The sequence below is a fragment of the Dermacentor variabilis genome, chromosome 3 (genome assembly GCF_050947875.1).
Source record: "Dermacentor variabilis isolate Ectoservices chromosome 3, ASM5094787v1, whole genome shotgun sequence".
Taxonomy (NCBI): domain Eukaryota; kingdom Metazoa; phylum Arthropoda; class Arachnida; order Ixodida; family Ixodidae; genus Dermacentor; species Dermacentor variabilis.
In genome coordinates this window covers 229,266,675-229,294,632 of record NC_134570.1, presented here as the reverse complement: position 1 = coordinate 229,294,632, position 27,958 = coordinate 229,266,675, and the positions used below count along the sequence as shown (strand labels likewise).

The following is a 27,958-nucleotide window of genomic DNA, read 5'->3' as shown; positions in this document are numbered from 1 at the left end:
ATTTTGCAATGCTCTGCAAGGCAACTCCTTTCAGTGTTGCGCCGATTACGACAATGTTACATTGCACGCTCATTGAAACATCGACATGTTTGTCCGATATAGCTGCGAACAGAGCTTAGAGCTCTATGTCGAGGGATGACATAGAGTGTGCGGAACTTGGTCCGCAGGCAGAGTCTGGAGGTAAAGGTGAACGGGACAGGCCGTCTGCGTTTGAGCCGGTCTTGTCGTTTGTGTTCTTCTTGAGTCCTTGTCTTCTGCACCTTGACTTTACCACCTATTACGGTCTGGTGTCAGGGGAAGCGGATCGTATAGGTCGATGCCAACGCGATCGAAGGGTTTGCCAGGGCACGGGAGTGCCTGCAATGCACCAGACGGGCGTAAAGGCGTTAACAGTTAACACAACACCGAACAAATTTTTGTACGAAATTGTGCATGCAGCGCCAGTAGTAGCGGTGGCGAATTCGTTTATACGTCCTGAAAAGTTCAGCGTAGCCACACTGCGGATCGTTGTGAAAAGACGTACATATTTGTGACCTTAAGCAGCGGGGAATCACCAGAATTCACCTACGGACTTCAGGAGCGTAATTGCGTCGGTGGAGCAGCTGGTCACGAATGGCGAAATAAGTGGCTTTGCATCGGAGGGTTCGAGATACAGGGATGGTCGATGATCCAGATAGATAGTCGAAAAGAGAAGCGATCTACGGGTCACGACGTTGTAAGGGGGCAAAGGGGTTCATGTCGAGGGATGACATGGAGTGTGCGGAACTTGGTCCGCAGGCTGAGTCCGGAGGTAAAGGTGAACGGGACAGAGCGTGTGCAACTGAGTGTGTGCGCCCGCTGCGGTACACGACGCGAATATCCTACTCCTGGATGCGTAGTGCCCAACGGGCTACGTGGCCAGCGGGATCTTTCAAGTTGGCGAGCCAACAAAGCGTGTGGTGATCTGTGACCAAGTCGAATGGGCGCCCGTATAAGTATGGTCGGAACTTGCCATGTGTCCATAGTAAAACCAAGCACTCTTTTTCGTTCACGCTGTAATTGGCCTCAGGCTTCCTCAGCGTGCAACTCGCATAGGCGACTACGTAGTCGGTGTAAGCGGGCTTTTGTTGGGCGAGGACGGCGCTGAGAACGACCCTGCTAGCGTCTGTATGTACCTCAGTAGCAGCTGACGGGTCGAAATAGCAAAAAATCGGTGAGGAGGCGGGAAGACGACGCAGCGCAGCAAACGCGGAGTCACATGCAGGGAACCAGGAGGAGAGGTCGGCATCACCGCGTAGAAGCTGAGCCAATGGCGCCATGATTGTCACAGAGTGCATGCCCGCGCCCCTCTCAAGATGGCCGTCATTGCCGCAGCAACAGCAACGCCGCTTGCACAGCGATGGGGAAGAGAGCTTCCCATTGTCCCGAGCTCGCACGACCTGTCTGGTCACGTGAGTCGCCTGACCGCGGCGGAGGGACGAGGCGGCTCGGCGAGCCGGCAGAGCGGCTTGGAAGACAGCAGGTTGGTCGGGCACCGGGGGACAGCTGAAGATGTGGTCGGCAGGCTGAGATCTCCAGGCCGAAGTCTTCGCCGGCCGAGCGACAGACGGTGCAAGTCCGTCAGGATCTTCGGCAGCGAGGTTGCAGCAGCCCGACGCTCTTCAGATCGGGACCTCGGCAAGCACGCCCCAGATAAGCCTCGTGTTCCAGCCCGCTCTCAGAACTTTCCGCCGGACTCTCTTTTCTAATCGCGTTTAATCTTTCATTTGTTTATCCATCGCGTGTTAATTTTTGTATGTTCTGTTAGTGTAGTGTTTGCCGTATTTATTGTCGCGTATATTTTTCATTTGTGTCGCGGATTTTTTGTTATTTCGCGAGCGTTAATGGTTCCCACGTGGTGACCTTAGTGTCGCGCGAGTGGCGTCAGGGCGTGTGTTGTGTGACCCGCACGCCTTCCGCGAGCTAGGACTCACTACTGGAAGTTGTATGTTCTTTTTCTTTCATTATGTCTCGCGCATGATTTTATCTTATTAAATTGAATGGGTGTGTTGTACGTCGCCTCCCGTCTCATGCCTCTGGTTCACGGTCGATCAGGCGTGGACCTTATCGCCGGTCAGCAGTCGAACCTTCAATAACGCACGCGGGGTGGGTTTGTTGTCGCCCCATCCCTTCCTGTTCGGAGAGTGCGTATTACCCCACCATCAATCTTTGACAACTGGCGTCCGCGACAGGACTTGCTGACCACGATCTTCCGTGACCACGAGGTATAGCGGGCGGAACGGACGCGTATCACGGAGAGCGGGAAAAGGCCAAGATATGGCTGATGGACTCCTCGAGGAGTTGGAGCGCATCGTGGCCGTCGGGAGGCAGATGGGCCTTGAGGGGCCAGCGCTCCGGGAGTTTGTGCGCGACATGCGCTCCAAAGAAGAGGCGGATCGTCGCGAGCGCAGGGAAGCGCGAGAGCTGCAACAACGCGAGGCGGAGGAGTGCGATGCGGCACGGTCTTCCCAGCGCATCCTTGAGTTAGAGAGGGAAATTGCGCTGTTGCGCGCGAGGGGGGGCCGTGTCGAGAGCATTCGGAACACAGAGTGCCTGCCGGGCTCGACCGTCGCCGCTGACCAACCTCATCCCTCTGGAGTGGGCCTTGCGCAGGTTCGTGTACAGCCCGTATCCTCCCTCGTGCTTAAGCCCTTCGGTGCCGGGGCCCTCGAAGCGAACGAGAGGCCGGTGCTTCGGGAATCAGGCGGTGTGGTGGGTGACGATGGTCAGAGGCTGGCCACGAAAAACGTCAGCCGCCGCGCAGGCAAATGGTGCCTACATCGCAAGCCGAGAGAGGCGGCGAAGTGTGTGGCGCGGCGGAGGCTGGCGAGTTACCACACACCGCGGGGGCGCGAGGTGCGGACCCCTGGTAGACACCAGAGGGTGAGGAAGAGGCCGCGCAAAATGGCGCAGAGGTCACGGAGGCGTTGACAGAGCTTGGCGGGCGCAGAGCGTTGCTCGTCACCACGAAAGAGAGCGCGAGCGAGATATGCAGTTTATCTTCGGCAGGTGCCACTGAGCCGCGACCTTCGTGGCACCCGGGTAGTCAGGCGCTGCGCATGGGCGAGGACCGGGCAGGGTTCGGTGTACCCCAATCACCGAGCCAAAAGCAGGCAACCGGGGCGCGAGGTGATATGTCGCTGTGGAGCGGCTAGTGCGTCTCCCCACCTATGCGTCGGAAAAGCTCTGAGGATGGCAGGAATGCGACCCCAGCGAATCCGTTTGAAGAGCAAGGGGGCATTGAGAAGGGCAGCCGGCACTGTATTGACAGTGTAGATTTGTTGATAGTGCCACGTAACTTTCTTTTCATGTTTCATTGCATTTATTAACGATTAATTTTTCTGCCCTTCAATACACTGATCTGTTTTTTTGTTTATCTTTTCTTTTGTGTGTGTGATGTGTGTTGCCTGTAGAGTGCGCGTACCGGCTTTGCCGTGGTTTGCGCCAGTACTCACACAACCCAAGGGGAACAATACAACATCACATAAATTTTGAGCAGCTGATTTTCAGTCCTTTTTCTTTTATCTGGCATTGTAGTGGTGTTGCGGAGTGCACTGACTGGGTGAGAGCGAGGCGGCGATATGCGCGGACAAGTGCCTTTTGCGGAGGACTTCCCGAACCGCGACCCACACGACGACGTGATTGTGCGCGTGCATGACTATGTGTTAGTTTGAATGTTATTGGAATAACATTCTTGTCGTCGGGGTGGTGTCACAGAGTGCATGCCCGCGCCCCTCTCAAGATGGCCGTCATTGCCGCAGCAACAGCAACGCCGCTTGCACAGCGATGGGGAAGAGAGCTTCCCATTGTCCCGAGCTCGCACGACCTGTCTGGTCACGTGAGTCGCCTGACCGCGGCGGAGGGACGAGGTGGCTCGGCGAGCCGGCAGAGCGGCTTGGAAGACAGCAGGTTGGTCGGGCACCGGGGGACAGCTGAAGATGTGGTCGGCAGGCTGAGATCTCCAGACCGAAGTCTTCGCCGGCCGAGCGACAGACGGTGCAAGTCCGTCAGGATCTTCGGCAGCGAGGTTGCAGCAGCCCGACGCTCCTCAGATCGGGACCTCGGCAAGCACGCCCCAGATAAGCCTCGTGTTCCAGCCCGCTCTCAGAACTTTCCGCCGGACTCTCTTCTCTAATCGCGTTTAATCTTTCATTTGTTTATCCATCGCGTGTTAATTTTTGTATGTTGTGTTAGTGTAGTGTTTGCCGTATTTATTGTCGCGTATATTTTTCATTTGTGTCGCGGATTTCTTGTTATTTCGCGAGTGTTAATGGTTCCCACGTGGTGGGCTTAGTGTCGCGCGAGTGGCGTAAGGGCGTGTGTTGTGTGACCCGCACGCCTTCCGCGAGCTAGGACTCACTACTGGAAGTTGTATGTTCTTTTTCTTTCATTATGTCTCGCGCATGATTTTATCTTATTAAATTGAATGTGTGTGTTGTACGTCGCCTCCCGTCTCATGCCTCTGGTTCACGGTCGATCAGGCGTGGACCTTATCGCCGGTCAGCAGTCGAACCTTCAATAACGCACGCGGGGTGCGTTTGTTGTCGCCCCATCCCTTCCTGTTCGGAGAGTGCGTATTACCCCACCATCAATCTTTGACAATGATCAATGAGAAATTCCGAACAAAGCGCCAAAAATATGAGCATAGGCCCACAAAGCTTCAAAGTTCTTTCATGGTCTTAGGCTGCAGAAGCTCAGCGACTGCTCGAAGTTTTGCAGTATCGGGTAGAACGCCGTGCTTGGACACAACGTGGCCTAAGATGGTGAGCTCTCTCGTCGCAAAGCGCCACATATTGAGGTTGGGTTGGAGGCCAGCATTCGTTAGACAGGTCAAAACATGTCTGAGGAGGAGCGGGTGAGTCGAAAAATCAGGCGAGAAAACTACGACATCGCCGAGGTAACAAAGTCAAATAGACCACTTGAGGCCACGCAGCTTGTTCATGAGTCGTTCAAACGTGGCAGGGGCGTTACAAAGCCCGAAAGGCATCACGTTAAATTCACATAATCCGTCAAGCGTAATGAATGCGGTTTTCTGGTGATCGGCCGCAGCCATCTGGAGCTGCCAGTACCCGGAACGCCGGGTAAGGGACGAGAAGAATTCTGCTCCCTGAAGGCTGTCGAGGGCGTCGACGATGTGCGGCAAAGGATAGACGTCTTTGCGCATTACCTTACTTAACTGACGGTGGTCGAAGCACAAGCGAATAGACCCATCCTTCTCGCAAACGAGAATGACAGTAGATGCCCACGTTGAAGGTTGAATAACGTCACGGCGCCGCACATCTTGGACTTGGGTGGTAGCAGCACGACGCTCTTCGGCAAAGATGCGGTACGGTCGTTAACGCAATGGCTGATGCGAACCGCTGTCAATGTAGTGCTGCTCTTCCAACGGGTGGCTTAGTTGAGGTTGTGAAACGTCTTATGAACTTCCAAAGTGGTGCAGGAGATCAAGAAGGTACGCGCGTTCTGCCAGGTGAGCGTATTGGCAATGGCACTCGAGAACCTATCCCTGGACGTCTCCTCAAGCGCGGAAATCGAAGCTGGTTGGCCGGAGTCGACATCAAAAGAGTCTCTGGGGACGTAAACCAAAGACTAAGAGTCGAGGTGTTCCACAAAGCCAAGGAATTCAACAATGAGCAAAGTAACAGGCGCACAGAAGGAATTGTAGAAGTATATATTGCTGCAGCTGCCAGCGATGCCAAGCATTGCGAAGGGAGCAGGTAAAGCTTTACGGCTCATGAAGACGTCGGACGGCGTGAAGAGGACCGTTGCTTCAGAGATGAAATCAAAGGATACGGGTAGGAGGGCGAAGGAGCCAGGCGGAATATATGTGTCCTCGCGCACGGCAAGTTTAGAAGGGCGATCACGATGTTCGTGCACTGGTGCGTCACACAGAGGCGAAATTCAACTTTGGCGCGTGCCGCGTCGATTACGGCTTTATAACGGGATAAGAAGTCCCATCCGAGGATGACGTCATATGAGCATGCGGGAAGAACAATACATTCGATGATATAAACAATGCCGTGAATAAGGACACGTACGAAGCGACAGTCCAGAAAGCGGCGTCGTCACCTTGCGCAGTGAGCAGCACAGTTCGGCGGCTATCGCAGAAACGGCTGCGCCGGTCTCCACAAGCGCGAATGCAGGAACACCTTCTACAGAAATTGCGACCACGTTAGCAGGACAGGCGCGACGACTTAGTTCGAACGGGGCGCAGTTCTTGCCTCTTGTACTGCGACGTTCAGTTTTCCTAATCGCATGGTGCGGGTCGCCGACGCAGTGGGGAGAGTGAGCGTCGGCGAGGGGCTGGCGAGCGATGCGACGGAAATTCTGCGAGGTCAGCCCGAGCATACGGTTGGGTGCAAGGAGTGACGTATTGGCGAAAGGGCTGGCTGCCCTACTGCAACTGTCGAGAAGCGTCCCCGAACGCTTGAGGGCGATGGCGGCAATATCGGGCGACGTGTCCGGGAGTGCAGCAGGAACAACAGATGGGGAGATTGCCAGGCGTCTTTCAAGAATTAGGTCTCGGTGTGGTGACTGTGGTCCAAGATGCAGCAAGCATGGGCTTCCGGTGGCACCGGTTAGGACTGGGTCGAGAAAGGCGCCGGTGGAGGCCTGCGTACTGGCTGCGCATACGTAAGAGGCGCCGCCACAAGCAGGACTGGCTCTGCGTAAGTGAAAGGCGTGGCGACAGGCTGCACTCCCAGCGCAGAGTGGAGATTCGCGGCTGCAGGCGACCGGTAGTGTGCAGAAGGCACAACTTGAGCGACCTCTTCGGAAATGAGAGTGCCGAGCGTGTTCAGAAGGCGGGAGCTGGGCTCCAGAGTGAAGGGGATTAAAGAAAGTTGGCGGGCAAATTTCTCATGGACTAAGTCCTTGACCTGCTGAAAGAATGAGGATTGGTCGTACAAGCTGTCAAGGCTCGCTAATGAGCAGTCGCTTCGCGGAGGGCAGGGCAGTCGAAGCGTGTTGCTTCCTTAACTCATCATAGCTTTGGCATAGGCTGACGACTTCTACCACTTGAGAAGAGCTTTATTAGCGGTTTCTTATGCAAAGGGCACAGCCACCGGTAACGGCGAGGCATCCCGGAGCACCGTACAAAAAGACGCCAGCAACCGGCAGCGCGAACAGAGCTGAGCCACGCGTTGGCGATACGGCTGTGCAGCGAGACGCGTCTTCTTCACAATCTCTTTATCCCTAAGGAAAGCAGACAGAAATTTAAGATCATCTTAGGATTCAAACAGCTTTATTCGCCTATGCATTCGTTGGCGCCACTGCCCGTCTCTCGTTCTATGTTTTATTTTCCAACATGCAGGACTACGGATGTTGACTATGACAGCTAAAGGCAGATTCACATCTTGATTATTGCGTTTTGCTTGTTGAATGACTCTTCAACTAGAAAAAAAGATAATTCCAATAGGAAACACATGTAAAACACAGCCCACGGGAGGCGTTGTACTTTTTGCTCTTCAGGCAGTAATTCGAAGATTTGCCGACGACGAATGCTCACCTTCTTGTGCGAGGCTTCTGTTTGTGTTGTCCTCGGACTTCTTAAAGTACGGCAGCACTTCATCATACGACCACCCGGTGGCGCCCCCCTTCGCCCAATTGTCATAGTCGCGTCGGTTGCCTCGGTTGTAGATCATGTAGTTCAGCACGCTGCCGCCTCCCAGAACCTTGCCCTGGATCCAAAGATCTCTCTGCAAGATACACGATAAGGAAATTGATGAGGAAATTTGTTGTGTTCACAAAGATGGTATGAAGGGTGCAAGTTCTAACAGTGGGTTTATGCTCAAGAGCTCACTTTGCACCGCTGGACAAACGTAGATCAGCGATGCATAGCTTGAGGGTTTGCTACACGCGTCCAGGATAATTCATGACTGTTTGCCACATCTACATAACATCGGTGTTGGAGACTCTGCGACGCACATGGTGAACCAATATTCACACAATAAACATAGGGCGGTTCAGACTATGATATTGTTATTAGCCACCTCCTATGACCAACGAAGAGCACGACGATGGCCGGGACGTTGCGCGGTTTCAGCCATCTTGGCCATCCATGCAAAACTTGTTGGGGGGCTAGTTGGTGCATGCTTCCAGAAGAGGGTTGCAGCGCCGAAAAAGACAACACATAGCAAGCGAGACGGGAGCCCGTCTCACTTGCTATGTGTTGTCTTTTTCGGCGCTACAACGCTCTTCTGGAAATTTGTAAGACCTTTTCATCGGGCGAGGAGGAAAGGGTGCGCGGCGAGCCTTTCCTCCTCTCTGGCTTGGGCGATTCGGCGCGGCGCTGCTTGAAAGTATTGCTGTCGCGTGCTGCGGAACGATTTCGCGATGTTTTAGATCGTACTCTGTGAAAATTATGCACTGTCCGTTTATATATAGGGTCGTCAGGGAAGCCTTTCCGTGCCTCGGTAACTACAGTACGCGGAAATATCTTTTGGGGGCGCAAACATGTGACGCGCGTCAGCTGCGGTGTGTGTATGTACTGTGAACTATTTTGGGTGTATCGGTTTTAATTCAAAGAAGCGAACCAGTGTCTCCGTATTACCAGCATGAAAGGGTAAATCTGCTCACTCTCCGATCGCTTGGCGTAGGGACGAAAACATGAGAGCGCATGCTCGTCTCCGGCCAACCTAGAGCAACTAGGAAACACCTAAGCGGCAGGCGCTATGAAATATTTTTGATGCATCGGCATCTTTCTCACGCATTTGAAGTCTGGTAGGCTTGAAATCATTATATGTCTACGCTAGCCTCCTGCTTGAGGCCGATGGCACTACTCAGCGATCACTGCGGTTGGGGAACCAGCACGATACATATATGAGCTATGTGCTTCGGCATTGCCTTTTTGCTCTGTAAAGCTACAATATCCGAGAGGGATCGCATAATAACAATGCGATGGCTATTTTTGAAGACGAAATTTCCATAATACGTGTGAGGGCGTCGTACAGAACGGAACGAACACAACAACAAAAAAATCGGTTATCATCCTAATTCTCGAAAAAAGATAGAGAAAACGGGCTAACGCCGCAGTACGACCTCGCATAGTCACACCACACAACGTTTATAGATCTATAAATGTTGTTGCCGCATGAATAAACCATGCGCTATATAGAACAAACATATATATAGTTCAGCACCTACCACTGCTTAGGATGCTCACGCAGTTCGTAAACGGTCGCTTTGCTGGACTGGTATAGGTCACACTGTAAGGTATGCTGTTATTACTAACCAAAACTATTTTATTCATGGGTGGCAACCTCATCCACCGAACGAAGTATAGTCACAAAATGTGATCTGCAGCTAACAGTTTCAACGCTTCTCAAAGCATAACAGCACAACCCCTATCATCGCAGAACGGTACCCACGCTGTTACGATCGTCGCGTATGTTTCATTGCTCTTAAACCGCGGCTGATAAATAGAGGATAATACTGAAATAAGGTCGCATTAGTCAGTGGGACATTCAGACATGCAAAACTGATCTCCGAGGGTGATTGTGGGCTCAAATATGCGCGCACACATCACTCTGCGCATCAACCTCGAAGAACTGTTATGGGCTGTCCAACGGGCCTGCGATGCAGCGGAGAGGCGCGCCCTAAAGGACCCTAATAAAGTTTTTTCATCCATCACGCTGCGTGCTCCGCCCGCCTCAACGCCAGCAGAAAGTCCGGCCAAACGGACTTAAATCACTTCAGTACGTCTCACAGAACCGTATTCGACGTACAAGACGCCACGTCATACTAATTAGACCGCACGAGCGCGAAAACAAACGCCAGAAACTACCGCGCTGACGTATACCTTCCATGCAAAGGGATGCGCTCGCCCAAGCCAGCATGCTGAATGCCCATAGATGGCGCCACTGCGCAGAAATATGGTGGCGCCCATGAAAAAACGGCGTATATTCGTGCTTTGCTTTTATCTATTTGACACCCCGTCACACATTGGTGGAGGGTACTACACGACGGAGCTTCGAAGCGATCGGCGCTGTGGTGTGACCGCCATGGCAGACCAGCCGGAATCTGTGTCTGCGCCGCGGACCACATTTGTTTTAGCCCACCTTTGCGATCCTGGAAAGTTCAGTGGGACAGATGACACCGACGTTGAGGAGTGGCTGACAAAATAAGAAATGTGAGTGATCATAATTACTGGTACCTGACGGACATGCTGGCCAATGTGGTCTTTTATCCGAGTTGAAAGGCGAAGTTGTGGTATGACAATCATGAGGCCAAACTTGGGATCTGGGATACATTTAAGCAAAAGCTCCGTGATCTATTCGGTAAGGCCTCCAGTCGCAAAATCGCTGCAAAGAAACAGCTGCCAACTAGAGGCCAAACGTCCACGAAGTCGTAAATTTCGTACATAAAGAATATGTCGGCGCTGTGCCGTAAAGCTGACAGCGACTTGCCAGAGTGTGAAAAGGTTGGCCACATCCTTAAAGGGATAGCGGACGACGCACTCAATCTGCTAATGTGCAGAAATTGTGCTACCGTCAATGCCGTGATCGAGGAGTGCGAGCGCTTCGAGCAGGCCAAGAGGGTTCGTATTGAACAATTCGCGCGGTTCCCGACACCGCCGTGACGTCTTAATAACGAATAAGTGAATAAGAAGCTCTCGAAGACACGCAAAGTGCCTCGAGCGACCAGTCGCGCGGAAACTTTGCGTGCATTTGCGGGCTTCTTTCGCACTCGGAAAAATACTTTTATGTAGAACTCATTGAGCAACAGAACGCTGTATCGGGAGTTTTTCATGTCGCTCTACAATTTTCTGATTGACACTTTTCTTCGAATCTTAATATTTGAAAACTTAATAATCCAAGACTAGTGATCTAATTAGGCGGCATAAAAAATAATTTGAGTGTCTCCAAGCGCCGGCAAACAGCTTCACCTTTGTTCTGTGCAGCTACGTGGCGTTTGCATATTTTTAAGGCTTGGATGAAGTTACGTGGGACACCTTGTATAATAGGCCACCTTCACTGCCATCAACCCGACCCATCTCTCGGTCTGTTCGAGCTTCACGACGATATTCATTACCGTCGTAGTTCCACTACCGATAGCCGGCCAGAGCTTCTGCTTGTTCTCCCCAAGCAAGTTCGTGCTGCTGCTCTCAAAGAACTCCACGATGCCGCAACCACTGGCCATCTTGGAGTATCCCGCACATGCGACCGCGCGCGGCGCCGGTTTTTATGACCCGGTCTGTACCGATATGTTTGACGCTGCGTCGCTGCGTGGGATCTTTGCCAGCGACGCAGACGGCCCTCGCCATTACCCGCAGGCCTTCTACAGCCCATTGACACACCCAAGGAGCCGTTCTACCGCATCGGTCTCGACCTCCTCGGCCCATTCCCTACGTCTACTTCGGGGAACAAGTGGATCATAGTTGCGACCGACTCTGCTACGCGGCATAGGCGCCGACTACGGGGGAGATGGGAGCCCCCTCCACAGTTTTCCGGAGGAGGCAGAGCCCCGGCCCCCCGGCGTAGTAGAACAGCTCACACGAGTGGACAACTCACGCAAGTCGTCTATCCCCTTCGCCAAGCGCTGGGCTAGTCTTGTCACTTTCCTGTTTAGGACGTCATTTAGTCCACCGCTACGACGACAAGGTTGCGCATGCGGGCATTTTCCGCGAGCTTTGCTTTTGCTCGATCCAAGACAGAACCCAGTGTCCGCCCTGGAAATATCCCTACCGCCACTCTTTTATCGCCTTTAACCATTTCTCAAATTGCGTCTGAGCACCTAGCCAGGTTTCAGTCACCGGCAATAATCACCATTTCACTCTATCCTTCCTCTACCTGCTTCCCTTTGTCATTTTCGGCGTGATTCACAAAGGAAACTGACCCCTACGTTCCTGGTTTTCTCGCGTGGCGGCCTCAAGGTAGGTGCTACTCTTTCCAACTATCTCCTCACCACGTTGCACGCATTCCACCTACTTTGCTTGCAGTCCCTCTCCTGTAACGTCGGCGGACTGCGTTCCATTGTCACGACCATTCTCGTTCACAATGGCGGCCTTTTTCAGCTCTTCTCGGCTGCTTGAAGTCTTTGTTTCACTACCTTCCGTGCATCACGCTCCATACTTAGCTCATTTTTGAGCTCTTCGACTTGTTTGACAAACTTATCCTGGAAAGCCTCTATTTTCTTTAGCCTCTCATCGACATCACAGTGTGTGCCGATTCGCCCGATTCCATCTCCATTCTCATCAGTCCCCTCGTCTGCCTTGAGGGACCCCGCTCACACTGCAGGCTTTTCCGGCTTTCTTGCCATGTATTGCACAGTATTTTCTAATGCAAATACTATAATACTATATTAATGCAGAGCACGTGCCTTCTAGCAAAAACCGGTAGGCATAGTATCTAAATCCTTAAAATTCCGCAAAGTAATTCGCACCAGTTATTTAAAAGAAATCAAAGACGCAGAGACTTAAGGTATGCCACGTTCTCGCACGTGTTCAACCGCCACGCTCTCACTTTCCTACCGAAGCAATATTCCCGATACCAAAGCACACACAGTAAAACAACCAATAGCTTTTAGTCTTGCCCCTTCCAAGCTACTATTTAAAGGCGATGAAGACTTAACATCCCACCCGGTTTGCGTGTTGAAGCATGTCGCGCGAAAGGGCGCTCTGCCTATCCTGCAAAACCAAATATACACGAAACAATCCCGCGTACACGAAAAATAAAGAGGAAAAAGTAAACTACCTCCTTATTATTTAAAGGCTAAAAAAATCGGCATATCAAGAACAGAAGCAAGCTAAAAGCATGCAAAAAGCTACTGTTTTCGTCACCATCACAAAGCCCTGGAAAAACACGCCCATCTGGCACAAAACCTCACGCTTGCCTCCTGCACGTGTGCCTGCACGTGCGCCCTTTCCCGGCCAACACGGCACGTGACGACCACAGTGGCAGGCGCATGGCGCGGGCGGAGGCACTGGACCGTCACTATGGGAACAAACACGGAATTTTCTACGCGGACGTCTCCTGCCCTCACCATGGGGGGTGATGGCATACGGCCGTAGTCGTCCACCAAAACGTCGCGTTGAGCCGCCTAACGTTTAGAGCATAAGACGTAACACATGCGGAGGACGACGCCATCGCGCTAGGCGCCGAAGACCGGGACTCGGGAGTCATCATCACCGACTCGAGAGGGGATCGCAGAATTATTGAACAGAGATGCATTCCTGTCTTTGGGTACCACATCCTTCAAAACAGCAACTACCTCGGGGCCCCCGCGTCTCGAACGGTTGTACAGGCTCCTGCTCACATGGGCCTCGAAGGCAACGAAATGGCAGACGCCACCGCCCGCGCACTCTGTCTCTCCTGGCAACGCCTTCAGACCCTTCCGACACGGATCCTGAACCCAATCCGGCCCTCACTTTTCGAGAAATTACTCAATTGTACCAATTCGGCCACACAACTTATCCTAAGCCTTGTAAGGGCCTTACAAAGGTGGAGAAACGCACACTCCGACATATTTACACCAAAACAGTGATGTGCCCGGCAATTTTAAAACACTTCGATGCTGCCTGTACAGGAAAGTGCCCGTACTGGGCTTAAAAATCTTCGGAGAGCTTTCATGTGGTGTGGGCATGCCAATCAATCCCGTACTTTGCCCCAAAACTCAACCCCACCCGGGACGACTGGGAGGCAGCCCTGCTCGGCTGCTCCGACCTGGCGAGCCAGGAGGTCCTGATCGACCGAGCCCTAGCTACGGCGGTCGCCGATGGGCTCCTGTAATGAGGATTAAGAAACACCAATATATGAACGCTTCTAACCCTACAGCTAGAATAGAATTAGCAGAACTTTCCAAGTTAATCAACAAGCGTAAGATAGCTGATATAACGAAGTATAATATGGATAGAATTGAGCATGCTCTCAGGAACGGAGGAAGCCTAAAAGCAATGAAGAAGAAACTAGGAATAGACAAGAATCAGACAAGAAAGAAATATCATTACTAATATGGATAAGATAGTTCAAGTAGCTGAATAGTTCTATAGAGATTTATACAGTACCAGTGGCACCCACGACGATAATGGAAGAGGGAATAGCTAGAGGAATTTCACATCTCAAAAGTAACGCCGGAAGAAATAAAGAAAGCCTTGGGAGCTATACAAAGGGGGAGGCAGCTGGGCAGGATTAGGTAACAGCAGAGGTTGAAGGATGGTGGGCAGATTCTTCTAGAAAAACTGGCCACCCTAGATATGCAAGGCCTCATGACCTCAAGCGTTCCGGAATCTTGGAAGAACGACCACGTAATCTAGATCCATAAGAAAGGGGACGCCAAAGACTTGAAAAATTATAGACCGATCAGCTTACTGTCCGTTGCCTACAAAGTATTTACTAAGGTAATTGCAAATAGAATCAGGAACACCTTAGACTTCTGTCAACCAAAGGACCAGGCAGGATTCCGTAAAGGCTACTCAACAATAGACCATATTCACACTATCAATCAAGTGATAGAGAAATGTGCAGATTATAACCAACCCTTATATATAGCTTTCATTGATTACGAGAAAGCGTTTGATTCAGTCGAAACCTCAGCAGTCATGCAGGCATTACGGAATCAGAGTGTAGACGAGCCGTATGTAAAAATACTGAAAGATATCTATAGCGGTTCCACAGCCACCGTAGTCCTCCATAAAGAAAGCAACAAAATCCCAATAAAGAAAGGGGTCAGGCAGGGAGATACGATCTCTCCAATGCTATTCACAGCGTGTTTACAGGAGGTATTCAGAGACCTGGATTGGGAAGAATTGGGGATAAGAGTTAATGAAGAATACCTGAAGAATGAAGAATGCGATCCCATAGATGAGATGAATACATATATATAGAAAAGTATCAGTCATAGCTCTCGTAGTATAGCCTTCTGAGCCGTTTCCCTTTTCTTTTTCTTCTCTTTTTTTCCTTTGAAAGAAGTCCTATTAGGGTTATTATAATTACACGAAGGTATTTCGCCCTCGCCAGCAGCAGTACTTGAGATAGCTATTCCGGCGGCTGGCTTCCCACGCTATGCGTGCCGCCCCCGCACCTGTTTAAGCTTTTTCCTAGACGCTAGAGCTACACAATATCCGCGCAACCTTGAGCGATCAGAAAGCACGTTTTCCACCCTGGGCCGGCGGAGAGGGGAGATTTCGTTCCGGCCGCGAAGCTCTCTACATCTCAGTAAGGTGCCTCGCGGTGGTCTCGTGCTGAAGATGCCCTCTCGGTGAGCGCATATTTCCCCCCTCATCTTTTAAGAGATTCAATACATACAAGCATTTGTCTCGCAAACCAGATTTATTTCAAGGGAATTTCCCACGTCTCAATAATTTCTCTCGTCGTATACGAGTGCTGATTGCCGTGTTATAGTTTGTTAACGAAGCTTCCCCTCAAGTCTAAATATTTTAAGGCAGTTTTCCTAGTCTCTAAAGCCGCTCGAGTTCACGCTGCTCCTCTGGCGGCCATTTTTCAAAGAAATTATGCCTTCCAACCACTCAGAATGCCGGTGACAACTTCACGTTTGATCAATTCTGGATATTGTAAATAGTAAACAGCTACTTTTGCTTACATGATCGGCCATGACATTGAAATTGCTGATACAACGGAAAGCATTGCACCGGATGCACGTATATAGAACTGTGTATGTTGAGTGAGATAAGAGCTGCACTATAGGCATCGCAGGCAGTTTTAATTGGAGGCAAACTTGGCAAGTGCGCCTCGAATGATAAATTGTTTTGTCTAAACCGAAACAGCGCGAATTGGTAGGCTGCATGAAAGAGAGACATTCTTATTGAATGACAGGAAGTTATTCGGCATATATCTGGCGATCACTCAGGAAATGGTTGTTGTGGAACGACGAGTCGGTTCTGATGTACTTCGCTATAAAAACGCGCGAGATAGTGTCGAGCAGCCTATATTGGCTTTTGTGTGTGTATATATATCAATTCCAAATATTGTAAGGCAGTTTGTCGTGTGTGTATCATGGACACGCATGCTTATATCGCCTTCCAATCGACTGCCGCGGACAACATCAGTCCCTTTCCACATAAGTATGAGGCTCGGAGCAGGAGCTTTGGCGTTTGAAAGTAACCGTTGGCTTGACGAACCAACCGACTGAGCTACCTTTCCGGGCAACATTGAAGGATCACGAGTTCAAATCACATGTTATGTTCCTTTCTTTTTTCTTTTTTTTCTTCTAATGTATTTTCCTTCCTTTTATCACTGTACGGAAACCCTCCTAAAAAAAATTATATATCCTCAATTATGTGTGGCCACACATGTGCAGGTCATAAATACCAGGTTCTCTAGCCGAGTGCCATCCATGCGGTATAACCGAGCTCAGATTGGTCCACCTTGACTGATCAAATAGGGCACCACTGTAGGTTAAATGAGGCGTAGAACTCCTGCGGGACCCGCCGTGGTTGCTCAGTGGTCATGGTGTTAGACTGCTGAGCACGAGGTCGCGGGATCGGACCCCGGCCACGGCGGCCGCATTTCGATGGGGGCGAAATGCGAAAACACCCGTGTACTTAGAATTAGGTGCACGTTAAAGAACCCCAGGTGGTCGAAATTTTCGGAGTCCTCCACTACGGCGTGCATAATCAGAAAGTGGTTTTGTCACGCAAAACACCATAATTCAATTTTTAATTTAACTCCTGCGGGGACGGTAGAGTATCCGTCTCCAGTGCAAGAGGACCGTGATTCAAATCCCGGTGCCGCGCAATTCTCCACCGGGAAATACAAAAAAAAACCGTGTGTTGAGAAAATTGCACAAACAGGCCTGGAGTGCGGCCTGATCCCGGTGACCAGAACCGGTAACGCACTCTCTCACCAGAGCAGGATTGGCCACCCTGGTGCAGTACTTGGCCACAACCTCCTATATGAATACAACAATCAAACCCCGGCCCTCAGTCCCCAGCAGCCGCGAAGCAACTGACCACGGCGGCGGTCAGATCTGTAACGCTGCAGAGGGTGCTAAGAATACCTGGCTCCGGACAGGCCGCCATTGGAATCTGAACCTGGCAACGTTTAACGTTAGAACGCTATCTAGTGAGGCGAGTCTAGCAGTGTTATTGGAGGAATTAGAGGGTAGTAAATGGGATATAATAGGGCTCAGTGAGGTTAGGAGGACAAAAGAGGCATATACAGTGCTAAAAAGCGGGCATGTACTGTGTTACCGGGGCTTAGCGGAGAGACGAGAACTAGGAGTCGGATTCCTGATTAATAAGGAAATAGCTGGTAACATACAGGAATTCTATAGCATTAACGAGAGGGTGGCAGGTCTTGTTGTGAAACTTAATAAGAGGTACAAATTGAAGGTGGTACAAGTCTATGCCCCTACATGCAGTCATGATGACCAGGAAGTCGAAAGCTTTTATGAAGACGTGGAATCGGCGATGGGTAAAGTCAAAACAAAATACACTATACTGATGGGCGACTTCAATGCCAGGGTAGGCAAGAAGCAGGCTGGAGACAAGTCAGTGGGGGAATATGGCATAGGCTCTAGGAATAGCAGAGGAGAATTATTAGTAGAGTTTGCAGAACAGAATAATATGCGGATAAGGAACACCTTTTTCCGCACGCGGGTTAGCCGAAAGTGGACGTGGAGGAGCCCGAATGGTGAGACTAGAAATGAAATCGACTTCATACTATGCGCGAACCCTGGCATCATACAAGATGTAGACGTACTCGGCAAGGTACGCTGCAGTGACCATAGGATGGTAAGAACTCGAATTAGCCTAGACTTGAGGAGGGAACGGAAGAAACTGGTACACAAGAAGCGAATCAATGAGTTAGCGGTAAGGGGGAAACTAGAGGAATTCCGGATCAAGCTACAGAACAGGTATTCGGCTTTAACTCAGGAAGAGGACCTTAGTGTTGAAGCAATGAACGACTATCTCATGGGAACCATTAAGGAGTGCGCAATAGAAGTCGGTGGTAACTCCATTAGACAGGAAACCAGTAAGCTATCGCAGGAGACGAAAGATCTGATCAAGAAACGCCAATGTATGAAAGCCTCTAACCCTACAGCAAGAATAGAACTGGCAGAACTTTCTAAGTTAATCAACAAGCGTAAGACAGCGGACATCAGGAACTATAATATGGATAGAATTGAACAGGCTCTCAGGAACGGAGGAAGCCTAAAAACAGTGAAGAAGAAACTAGGAATAGGCAAGAATCAGATGTGTGCGTTAAGAGACAAAGCCGGCAATATCGTTACTAATATGGATGAGATAGTTCAAGTGGCTGAGGAGTTCTATAGAGATTTATACAGTACCAGTGGCACCCACGACGATAGTGGAAGAGAGAATAGCCTAGAGGAATTCGAAATCCCACAGGTAACGCCAGAAGAAGTAAAGAAAGCCTTAGGAGCTATGCAAAGGGGGAAGGCAGCTGGGGAGGATCAGGTAACAGCAGATTTGTTGAAGGATGGTGGTCAGATTGTTCTAGAGAAACTGGCCACCCTGTATACGCAATGCCTCATAACCTCGAGCGTACCGGAATCTTGGAAGAACGCTAACATAATCCTAATCCATAAGAAAGGGGATGCCAAAGACTTGAAAAATTATAGACCGATCAGCTTACTGTCCGTTGCCTACAAAGTATTTACTAAGGTAATCGCAAATAGAATCAGGAACACCTTAGATTTCTGTCAACCAAAGGACCAGGCAGGATTCCGTAAAGGCTACTCAACAATAGACCATATTCACACTATCAATCAAGTGATAGAGAAATGTGCAGAATATAACCAACCGTTATATATAGCTTTCATTGATTACGAGAAAGCGTTTGATTCAGTCGAAACCTCAGCAGTCATGGAGGCATTACGGAATCAGGGTGTAGATGAGCCATATGTAAAGATACTGGAAGATATCTATAGCGGCTCCACAGCCACCGTAGTCCTCCACAAAGAAAGCAACAAAATCCCTATAAAGAAAGGCGTCAGACAGGGAGATACGTTATCTCCAATGCTATTCACAGCATGTTTACAGGAGGTATTCAGAGGCCTGGAGTGGGAAGAATTGGGGATAAAATTTGATGGAGAATACCTTAGCAACTTGCGATTCGCTGATGATATTGCCTTGCTTAGTAACTCAGGAGACCAATTGCAATGCATGCTCACTGACCGGGAGAGGCAAAGCAGAAGGGTGGGTCTGAAAATTAATCTGCAGAAAACTAAAGTAATGATGAACAGTCTCGGAAGAGAACAACTATTTACAATAGGTAGTGAGGCACTGGAAGTGTTAAGGGAATACATCTACTTAGGGCAGGTAGTGACCACGGATCCGGATCATGAGACTGAAATAACCAGAAGAATAAGAATGGGCTGGGGTGCGTTTGGCAGGCATTCTCAAATCATGAACAGCAGGATGCCACTATCCCTCAAAAGGAAAGTGTATAACAGCTGTGTGTTACCAGTACTCACATATGGGGCAGAAACCTGGAGACTTACGAAAAGGGTTCTGCTGAAATTGAGGACGACGCAACGAGCTATGGAAAGAAGAATGATGGGTGTGACATTAAGGGATAAGAAAAGAGCAGATTGGGTGAGGCAACAAACGCGGGTAAACGACATCTTAGTTGAAATCAAGAAAAAGAAATGGGCATGGGCCGGACATGTAATGAGGAGGGAAGATAACCGATGGTCACTAAGGGTTACGGACTGGATTCCAAGGGAAGGGATGCGTAGCAGGGGGCGGCAGAAAGTTAGGTGGGCGGATGACATTAAGACGTTTGCAGGGACAACATGGCCACAATTAGTACATGACCGGGGTTGTTGGAGAAGTATGGGAGAGGCCTTTGCCCTGCAGTGGGCGTAACTTGGCTGATGATGATGATGATGATGATGATGATGATGATGATGATGATGATGATGACCTTGGTAACTTGTGATTCGCTGATGATATTGTCTTGCTCAGTAACTCAGGGGACCAACTGCCATGCATGTTCACTGACGTGGAGAGGCAAAGCCGAAGGGTGGGTCTAAAAATTAATCTGCAGAAAACTAAAGTAATGTTTAACAGTCTCGGAAGAGAACAGCAGTTTAAGATAGGTAGCGAGGCAGTGGAAGTAGTAAGGGAATACACCTACTTAGGGCCGGCAGCGACCGCGGATCAGGATGATATGACTGAAATAATCAGAAGAATAAGAATGGGCTGGGAGGCGTTTGGCAGGCACTCTCAGATCATGAACAGCAGGTTGCCATTATCCCTCAAAGGAAAAGTGTATAACAGCTGTGTCTTATCAGTACTCACGTACGGGGTGGAAACCTCGAGGCTTACGAAAAGGGTTCTACTTAAATTGAGGACGACGCAACGAGCTATGGAAAGAAAAATTATGGGTGTAACGTTAAGGGATAAGAAACGAGCAGATTGGGTGAGGGAACAAACGCGAGTTAATGACATCTGAGTTGAAATCAATAAACAGAAATGGGCATGGACAAGACATGTATTGAAAAGGGAAGATAACCGATGGTCATTAAGGGTTACGGACTGGATTGCAAGAAAAGGGAAGTGTAGCAGGGGGTGGAAAATGTTGGGTGGGCAGATGTGATGAAGAAGTTTGCAGGGACAACATGGCCACAATTAGCACATGACCGGGGTAGTTGGAGAAGCATGGGAGAGGCCTTGGCCGTGCAGTGGGCGTAGCCAGGCTGGTGATGATGCTGATAAATGAGGAGTGTGATGGCGAGAGGTGGCCCCCTACGGGCCACCTCAAACTTCTTGCCTGTAATATATTTGTAATAAAGTTTTTCAGACAGACAGTGCGAACAAACGGATAACGACGAAGTGACACAAACACCACCGACAGCGCATGGGCGCTGTCGGTGGTGTTTGTGTCACTTCGTCATCACGCATGAGGGCACGTTCGGAGGGAGACGCTAGCGTGGCAGACGCGGACGGAGACGATGGTGCCCATGCCGTGGATATAGCGGTCTGTTGAGTTTCTAGCAAAAGGCCGCCCCTGGCTCCCGTCTGGAACCGACACCACGTCCATGTTTTTCCAGTAGCCTGCGGTTGGCGAACGTCGGGAAGGCGTCTGGCCCAGGTGGCTCAGCATATTCAGCACCGTGCCTGAGTGGCAGCTGGCGAGCGCCGCACGGGGTCGCCACATGTCTCCACCGTGCGCATCGCCACCTGATGAGCACTGCACAAGCTCTGGCTGTCTAAGCATTTCTTGCATGATCCGGTAAACTCGCTGCTTTTGTAAGTGTACTGGCCCTTTTTTAGCTGAGCTTTCTAGACTGTATGCATGACTTCTGGGCACGTTGTGGGCTTGCTTCCTTATCTTGACGTGTATTATTTTTCTTTTGCGTTTCACCTCCTAAATATAGTGCTTCTTTTTTTTTATTCACAAGCGGTCTCTTTTCTTCCTGTGACTCTACGTCATCGTTGCTTTATAACCTCTACCGCGACCCAACTATATCAAGAAGCCCGGCGCCACGAAGACAGCGTCATGGAATTGTGATGTTCGAATACTTAAAATTTAAGGTGCCACAAAAGCCGTGACCGCAACGTTGCTCCGTGCCGGGTGCTGCTAACTGCTTCTCCGGGCGCCAAATACGAGGGGTAAAATAAACTACTCGGAAACATGCTGCCCTGCTTCGACGGAGAGCAACACAGCTCCGCAGCTAGGTGGCGCGTCTAGTTCAGTAATAAATTAATGTTGAAGGTTTTCTTGGCTTTGACAACGACGTTCATTCACATCGTGTGATCTTGTAATATGTTGATGCTGTTTTGTGCTAAGAATGTATGAGTGACTCAAGTGAACGAATTTTCACTGTGATGTTCTTTTCCGGCTAGGAAACACGCCACACTGGCAATTCGATGATATAACAATCATTTTGAGATAAATTCACATGCCGTAGCTAAATGAGCAGTGGATCGCCCATTTCAAGAGCGGCAGAACATCCGTGAAGAACAAACAATGGTCCGGATGCCCTTTAATCTGGCCTGCAGACTAGGAAAAGTAAGGTATACAATCAGCGCATTTCGCCGGTGCTAAAATATGGGGCAGAGACTTGGAGACTGACAAAGAAGCTTTAGAACAAGTTGAGGACCGCGCAAAGAGCGATGGAACGAAAAGAATTCTAGGCAGAACTATAAGAGACAGAAAGAGAGCGGTTTGGATCGGATAGCAAACGGGTATGGACGATATTCTAATTGACATTAACAAAAAATAATGGCACTTGGCGGGTCATGTAATGCGCAGATTAGATAACCGTTGGACCATTAGGGTGACAGAATGGGTACCAAGAGAAGGGAAGCGCAGTAGAGGAGTGCAGAAGACTAGGTGGTGCGACGAAATTAGGAAATTTGCGGGTGCTAGTTGGAATCAGTTAGCGCAGGAAAGGGGTAATTGGAGATCGCAGGGAGAGGCCTTCGTCCTGCAGTGGACATAAAATATAATGATGATGATTATGATGATGATGACAGACTACGACTTAGCTTGAGCAAACGAATTAGTGAACTTGACACTAGCCTTCTGGCTATGGGTTCCAACAATTCTTGTGTATTTGTTTGGACATTGTATGGTGTAATATTAAAAAGTGAAAAAAAGAAAGAAGAAGGTTACCAATTATCATCGCTTAAACATCAGGTAGGCAAACATCCGGTATACGGGATCTCGCATGGAATATTGTCCGAGAATTTAGGTACGCACCACAAACAGTGAGAGCCCCGCCCCGCACCGTGACCGCTGAACTAAAGGAGCCTCTAGCGCAGATGTGCTCAGGTAGATTCAAAAGCCAGCGGACTCCCCTGTACATGCGTTCACGCACTAGCATTTAGAGATGCGAAGAAATGGCACACTCCCGAAAGGGTGCGCATAAAAATATAGGCGCACGCTTACACATAACAAATCGCAGCCATCGCGAAGCAGCCTAGCTTTATCGTAGCAAAAACAGATGAAGCAAATGAATGCCATTATCCTCACAATCAAAAATAGATAGATAGATAGATAGATAGATAGATAGATAGATAGATAGATAGATAGATAGATAGATAGATAGATAGATAGATAGATAGATAGATAGATAGATAGATAGATAGATAGATAGATAGATAGATAGATAGATAGATAGATAGATAGATCCTGGATATGTTATAGACGTGGTTAAAGTTGTGACCTTGGCAACAATGGCGAGTTCATGCTACATTTCATTCAAGCCGTGAGAAGGAGAAATTGTTTTATCCCCGTCACATGTTTAGAAGGCCCCAAGTTCAAGGCACCAACGAACGTGGCGATATCGCGGGTATCTGGACCAACACCTGCTCAACCTGCGCGTATCCGTCTCGTAGTATGGAGTAACAGCCTCCCCTATTATGGGCTGGGGTAAAATTCCACCTATCAGCCTAATTTTGCTTATATCCACCTTTCGCATGCTGTCCTCTCAGTGGCAACCTTTTTAATATCCCAGTGCTTCTTGAATCACAAAGCTCCCCTCGCCTGCACTTGCGGATGAAGATACTTCATCCTCATCACTACCATATATTGTGTCCACCTCAGAAAAACCTCTCCCAGTAATCCCCACTTACGCGTGCCTCCCTTTCCATGTGCAACGGCAAATGAATGAAATGATTCAAGCGCAATAGAAAATTACATTTCACTCATTCTTAAGAAGCCCGTGTAGAAAGCGTCATGCGACGTTAAAAGCACCCTTCCATGCTACCACATTCCCCCACTCCGACCAGGGCAATATTTTTTTTTGTTTTGCTATTATATGAGCAATTACTACACTCTCTAAGTAATGGTAGTCTCGCGCGTAATCATCTGCTAGCGCGCACGAAATAACGAGGAATATGCGACGTAATAATAGGTCGCCCGTTAATGCATCGTTTTTTTTTTCGGAAAGAATAAAATCACTTTCATAATGTTTTGTTAGTCCCTTGCTCTGTGAGCAAATAAACACAAGTCATCATTGCTGTAGATGCCGACAAAAATGACGCGCTGCAAAGGACGGGAAGATTTCGCCAACTCTCGATGCCAACCCTTCAACGTCGTCGTACTAAATAGCAGTAATGGTCCAGGCAGCCACGCAGATAGCGTGTATTAGGATGCGAAGTGCTCTTGAGAATATCCGTAATGGCATGTTTACTCAATAGGGCAAGAGGTTAGCCCCGTGTTGTGAGTTTTGTTGTCTACAATCACTGAGGAAAGCGAGGGACCTGCCGAGGATGACTCAGCAGTAGTTGCTGCGCGGAGGCGGAAGTGTGATATTACGCTCTTAAGTGACAAACCTTGAGCCCTAAGCTCTGTCTCGGGACATAAATGTGCCATTTGCAAGACGGAAACAGCGTTGGACACAGTCCATCACAATGCAATGGCGCGCCAAATACGAACCAGTTGCTTTTATTTTTCGTTTTTTTTTTATTATTGCTCTATAAGTGGTTCGTCTAGAGCCGAATGTTTCGGTCTTCATTGTGGCGTCGCAGAAAGATTAATGGTGCGCTTTTGGTGAATCCAGTTAATGTGATTCAATTCACATTCAATTAATGTGATCATTTCCTCATCACTTGGCGTTTGGTAAACCGGCCTCTGGAATATTGCAGAATTTATTGCACTGCTTAATTAATCCGCGTGTTAATTGTGAGAGAAGCTGGTGGAGACACAAAAGCATCAATGACTATCTGGTATTAAGTCGTTCAGCGCTCTTCTCGGGAGTGGTGCAATAAAGGTCGCTTGAACAAAATTTGGCATCGTTGCAGCACTTTCATTAGACGAAACGAGATGCACCTAGCGCGTCCTGCCATGGCTTGAATGTTTTATTTTGTAGCCTGAATTAGAGTCAGTAGAGAGAGCTGGCAGAGTAATTTTTCACCCGCCGTGGTTGCTCAGTGGCTATGGTGTTAGGCTGCTGAGCACGAGGTCGTGGGATCGAATCCCGGCCAGGGCTGTCGTATTTCGATGGGGCGAAATGCGAAAACATCCGTGTACTTAGATTTAGGTGCACGTTAAAGAACCCCAGGTGGTCGAAATTTCTGCAGTCCTCCACTACGGCGTGTCTCATAATCAGCAAGTGGTTTTTGTACGTAAGACTCCATAATTTAATTTTTAAGTAATTTTTCATCGCAGAACAACCAAAAAAAGCCGACAATATTTTTTTTTACTTCCACCACTAGTCTCGGACCTATAGCGAAGATGCTACACGTGTTGTGTAGCATCTGTGTAGCACCACACATATAAATCTATGGAATATGCGAACCCACTACAGTACGATGGGCCAGTGCAAATTAACTTTATTAACCCTTTTAGCCGTTTGGACGCATCACCATTTCAGGAGCTGTCTCTGCCCATCAGCCATTTTAACGCGATTGCGTTAAGGAGCTCGTGTCGCAGAAAACCGGTGTCGTCGGCATCGGTGGCGTTGGCCGTGAATGAAAAATGGCGGAAGGTAATTCATAAATAAAAACCACTTGCAAGATGGGCGTGGGAATCAAACCAGGGTGTCCGGAGTGTGAGACGGAGACGCTACCACTGAGCCATGAGTTCAATGCTTCAAAGCGGGACAAAAGCGTCTCTAGTGAATACGGTGTTGCCTTAGCAAGGTGCCGTAGAAAGTTATATTGCGGTGTATATCGGTAATTATGAGCATGTAAATTACAGAAGTCGCAGTTAAATGCGTAGCGAAGTGCGTTTCCGCTACATTTCTTCTGCACTTGGCGCGCACGCAGAACCACCTTGCGGATAACACAGAAGACCCCCTCATCGCAATGTACGGCGCTGCCCCGACAGGTGATGCGCCCGCGCGAAGCGGCTCGGCTCCTCTTTCCGCTCACAGCGCGATTCTTATGTGCAACGTCCGATGCGGGACGCCTCTGACGTGATCGCTGCGCCGTAGCGCGTCTGGCGGGAAAGCGTCCCCTGCGATGTGTGCAGGGCTGCTGGCGAGGAGTCATGCGTCTGCGTGGTGCTTCCAAGCGAGATAGAGGACGATCCTATCGAGGCGACAGCCCCATGGCCGCGTCCGCCTTCATGGCGCGTCGCGGCCTGGCTGTCCGTGCCGATCACGACGTTTGGCTCGCGTAGATCGTTTCTCCCTCCGAGACACCGAGTTCTTTGGTTCGTTCCGCTTGCGCAGGCGCACGTTTCGTCTTTGTGTGACTCAAGAGCATGCCGAGTGAATGAGTGGGCGGTGCGAACGGGGTGCGATAACGCTATCGCGTTCCACTCTTGAAGGCGAAGCTTAAGCGCCCTCCAATTTTTCTTCCACCCATTTGACTTCTAATACAGATTAATCAATTCAAGATTGTTTAAATAGGTATCATTCCAGGACCTGTACTGGTCGAACAATATCCGTACTCTTATTGCTACGATTAAAAAAGGAAATAAACAATAACAACATTGACACAGAAGCCAGAATAGAACATACATTGTAAACCTGTGGAAAGTGCGTCATTCATTTTAGTATTTGTATTCTCAATTTACTGACTCTGTCCTCTGGGGTAAGACAATGCATTGCTGTGACTAAGTTGGCCGTAAGCATTTCTCAGTAAAAACTAAGTACTGGTCCCGTTCGGCTATGCAATTTGAACCCTAGAGAACATGGCAGCGGTGACGAGACACTGCGCCACACAGAAACAATCGTCATATAATCGTAGCGTTTTCACGGATACCATAGCGAAGATATTATTGTCTGTCCAGGGCTTGAATGTCTTTCCAGAGCAAAAGCACTGTTTCACATGGATGAGTATTCTTTAGAGCTTGTAGCAAACCAAAGATTTTTGACGCTTTGGAACACCACCCTTTTATTATTATTTCGTAAGTATGCCCAGCACACGAACAAACGCACCCTGCGCCTGCAAACTTCATCGCACACGTCACACAGTTGCACAATCATGTTAGCTTCATTCGCATCTACGGTAAAACTGAAGCAACTCGTCTGCATTTCCACTTGTCATTCGTCTCTGGATCAACCTTCCTGATAACATACTTGTGCAAATTGATCGTGAAAAATACAGGCACCCTTTCAACTCGCTTGTCCCTTGTTAATCATACTCACTGTTTTGCTTTCATTTCGTACTTTTTCCTTGCACTGTAGCACATTTGTTTATATACTTATTGCGCTCTTCTAATTTTTGTGTTACTCAGCTGCATGTCATTAATGCTTCTTTAATTCATAAGCTGTGCACCAGGCTGGTGTTTCTTTTTCGACTTTCATACTATCTCGAGTTGCCTCTTTTTGTGTGTGCACTTGCTTCTATGTCCCCCTTACTCAATGCCCCATGTAGGGGCCTTATAAGAAATTTTAAATATGTGTTGCTCAGATTGTGGTAATGACCGACTGTGATAGGCGAAAATACGAACACGTCCCTTCCACAAGGCATCGACCTTTTGATGGCTTCATCACAGGTTATTGGCTATTTCTTTTCTCTATCCGTAAGCACGGGCATAGTTCTGACTGCTTCAGGCAAAATGAGGGACTAAAAACAGAGTTGGGAAAAAAGGCGAATCACTAGCCGAGGTGGCGCAGGGGCTTTGGTGTTGCGTTGCTAAAGCCGAAGCCGCGGGATCACATACCGGCCACGGTGACCGCATTTCGCTGGTGGCGAAATAAGGAAACACCCGTGTACCGTTCGTAGGGCGCACGTTAGAGAGCCCCAGCTGTTTATATTTATTCTGGCAGTTTCCTGTTACGGCTGGCCTCATAGTTGTATTGTGGTTGTTCACATGTGAAATCGCAGATTTTATAATAATCGATTCTGTGCATGAGCCGCCTATCGGCAACGATCCTTGCACGACGTCACGGCCAATCTCATTTACATCATCATTTCCTGATATAAAAAGACAATGTTGAAGCTACGCCTGTGTGCACGTCAGCTGGCCTCCTCTTAGCACCATGGTTAATCCGCTCCTGTTTTTCGTGCAGTTGTTCTTGCTTGGATCAGCGGTACAGGTCAGCTCATGGCAAGTTACAACGTTGGACGATATCACACCTCAAACCCTCTACGAAGATTCTGCGCATGAGCCAC

General features: G+C 49.2%; 1 protein-coding gene across 1 annotated transcript in view; it reads right to left on the bottom strand.

Moving 5' to 3' along the window:
- LOC142576691 (glucose dehydrogenase [FAD, quinone]-like) overlaps window positions 1-27,958 on the bottom strand; it is a 178,289-nt gene that overhangs the window by 105,142 nt on the left and 45,189 nt on the right. The window contains exon 3 of the mRNA XM_075686922.1: window positions 7,526-7,715. Within this exon, the coding sequence (XP_075543037.1) occupies window positions 7,526-7,715 (190 nt within the window). The remainder of the gene's footprint in view (window positions 1-7,525; window positions 7,716-27,958) is intronic.